Source organism: Nicotiana attenuata, unplaced genomic scaffold, assembly GCF_001879085.1.
Source record: "Nicotiana attenuata strain UT unplaced genomic scaffold, NIATTr2, whole genome shotgun sequence".
NCBI lineage: Eukaryota > Viridiplantae > Streptophyta > Magnoliopsida > Solanales > Solanaceae > Nicotiana > Nicotiana attenuata.
The window spans coordinates 3167-5155 of record NW_017675274.1 but is presented as its reverse complement, the minus strand read 5'-3'; the positions used below and the strand labels follow the sequence as shown (position 1 = coordinate 5155).

The following is a 1989-nucleotide window of genomic DNA, read 5'->3' as shown; positions in this document are numbered from 1 at the left end:
TTTTTTTTTTTTTTTTTTTTGGGCTCAACATGTCTCCCTCCTGAGATATAGAAATATGCTACTTAACCTTGTAATGCTGAGTTTTCAATTCCTCAGGAAGTGTTACTCCGGGAAACAAGACGTACAAAAGGGGATCCAAAACTTTTGGCTGCTCAGTCAGAGGAGCAGTATCTTAAGGTACTTGTTTTGTATTTACTCCACATAAGTCATACTCTTTATTGAGATCTGTTGACTTTGTACAAGTTCACACTTTTAAATTATTTGTTTTTCTTTCCACGGCAGTTGAAGGACAAATTGCAGTTCCTCACCCTTGGGATTGGTGGAGTTGGCATACTTTCAGCATATGTGTCTTATTCTCCTGAAATTGCAGCAAGGTAAACTAGTCGACTTTCTATAGGTTCTGGTTCTTTTCAAGCTCTTCTGAATTAATGTATGGTCTGACTAAAATGATGTTGTAGTTTGACCTAACCCCCTATCCGTTAAGCTAGCTTTGCTTAAGTTAGTATATCAGTATATTGGTCCATTGAGGTTTCTAATTTTTGTAGTATTTGTGAATGAAGGAAATCTTGATGTTGTTACCGAACAAATAGCAAATTTATACTATGAAATGACTAAATCATCTCATATTCGGTGCATATCCTTTATCAACCCAGGACTGTTTTATTTCTGTGTTGCTTATTGATCACGCCCAACTATGCCTTATAAAAAGGACAATGCGGTCGTTGTAAATATAATCCGGTTTACAAGTCCGGAGTCGAATCCCACAGAGAACTAAGGTTTAGCTACAGCTGGTCACTATCACCAAGAAGACCAGCTTGAACAATTCCTAACTTATAGATATTAAGATTCTTGTGTTTAACTAATTAACTAATAAATTAAAATAGTAAATTAACAACTAACGATACTGAGGGTTAGAGAAAAGATTAAGGAGGTCTAGAGTTATGATTTCCCCTATTGTCGGAATCCTTCCCGATATGTCTTCTATAATTTCGCCTAAGTATTCTCTACTGATCATGAGCACTCTTATTACCGTAAATCTCTCCCGAGTAATTACGACAATTTACTAGACGCGCTCTTCCGAGCTACGCTAGCTGGCTTTTAATACAGCTCACTTCAGATCGCACCCAAGGCTTCGTTATCCCTAATCCCGCCTTTAAACCCTCGGTTATTGATCCCTCATATACTCTGGGAGTGGTGGTGTTCAACAATTACCTAAATATGCACTCTCTCCCGAGTTATGCATACTAAATAGGCACATCTAATTGAGAGCTCTTCAATCAACCAGAATATAAACGTAGTTGAACAAATAGAGAAAAGCTATGGCTCAATTATATAAAAACATAACAAGAATTTATCCTACAAAAGATTCTATCAAACTCTAGATAACAAATTAGCTATTCATAATAGTATGTAAAACTACAATACTAAAAGTCATAACCAACAATGAAAAATAAGAAGAGGAAGGAAAAACTCGTAGAAGAATTCTCCGCCTTGCTCCCAATGTGTTCTTGCCTCCCAGGGTGTTGTCTAACCCTAATGTAGTGTCTCCTGCCTCCTTAGGTCTAATTTGTGTCCAAAATATGTCCCCCTCCCTTTCTTGGCCGGCTTCCTTGGTTTAATATAGGGTTTAGGGCTTAAAATCCCGTGTTTTGCACATAAGTCCCTGAAATTTCCGCCTCCTGCCGCGGTTTTGCCGCGGTCGCGGTGGAACCGCGGCCAAACATGCCCTCTGATTCTTCAGTTGTCCGTGACCATCTTCTATCGCGGTTCTGCCGCGGTTGCGGTGGAACCGCGGTTTTTCACCCTGTTCCGTTTGGAATTTGGAAAAACGTAAAACATGAAAGTTGTAGCCCTTTGAGTTAGCTTTCCAACCATATATTGTGGAGCCAAAATGGAGTTCTGAGCAAAAAGTTATGTCTATTTTACTAGACAGTGCGCAATATGCCTCCTCAAGTCTTCGTTCGTACTTAATTATCAAATTTGACCCCC

General features: G+C 39.1%; 1 protein-coding gene across 2 annotated transcripts in view; it reads left to right on the top strand.

The window, feature by feature from the left end:
- The window catches only part of LOC109219890, a 2346-nt gene extending 1950 nt beyond the window's left edge, over window positions 1-396 (top strand). For both annotated transcript variants that reach the window (XM_019384358.1, XM_019384359.1), the window contains exons 5-6: window positions 97-177; window positions 283-396. In XM_019384358.1, the coding sequence (XP_019239903.1) occupies window positions 97-177; window positions 283-378 (177 nt within the window). In that variant the 3' untranslated portion in view covers window positions 379-396. The remainder of the gene's footprint in view (window positions 1-96; window positions 178-282) is intronic.
- The last annotated feature ends 1593 nt before the right edge of the window (window positions 397-1989 follow it).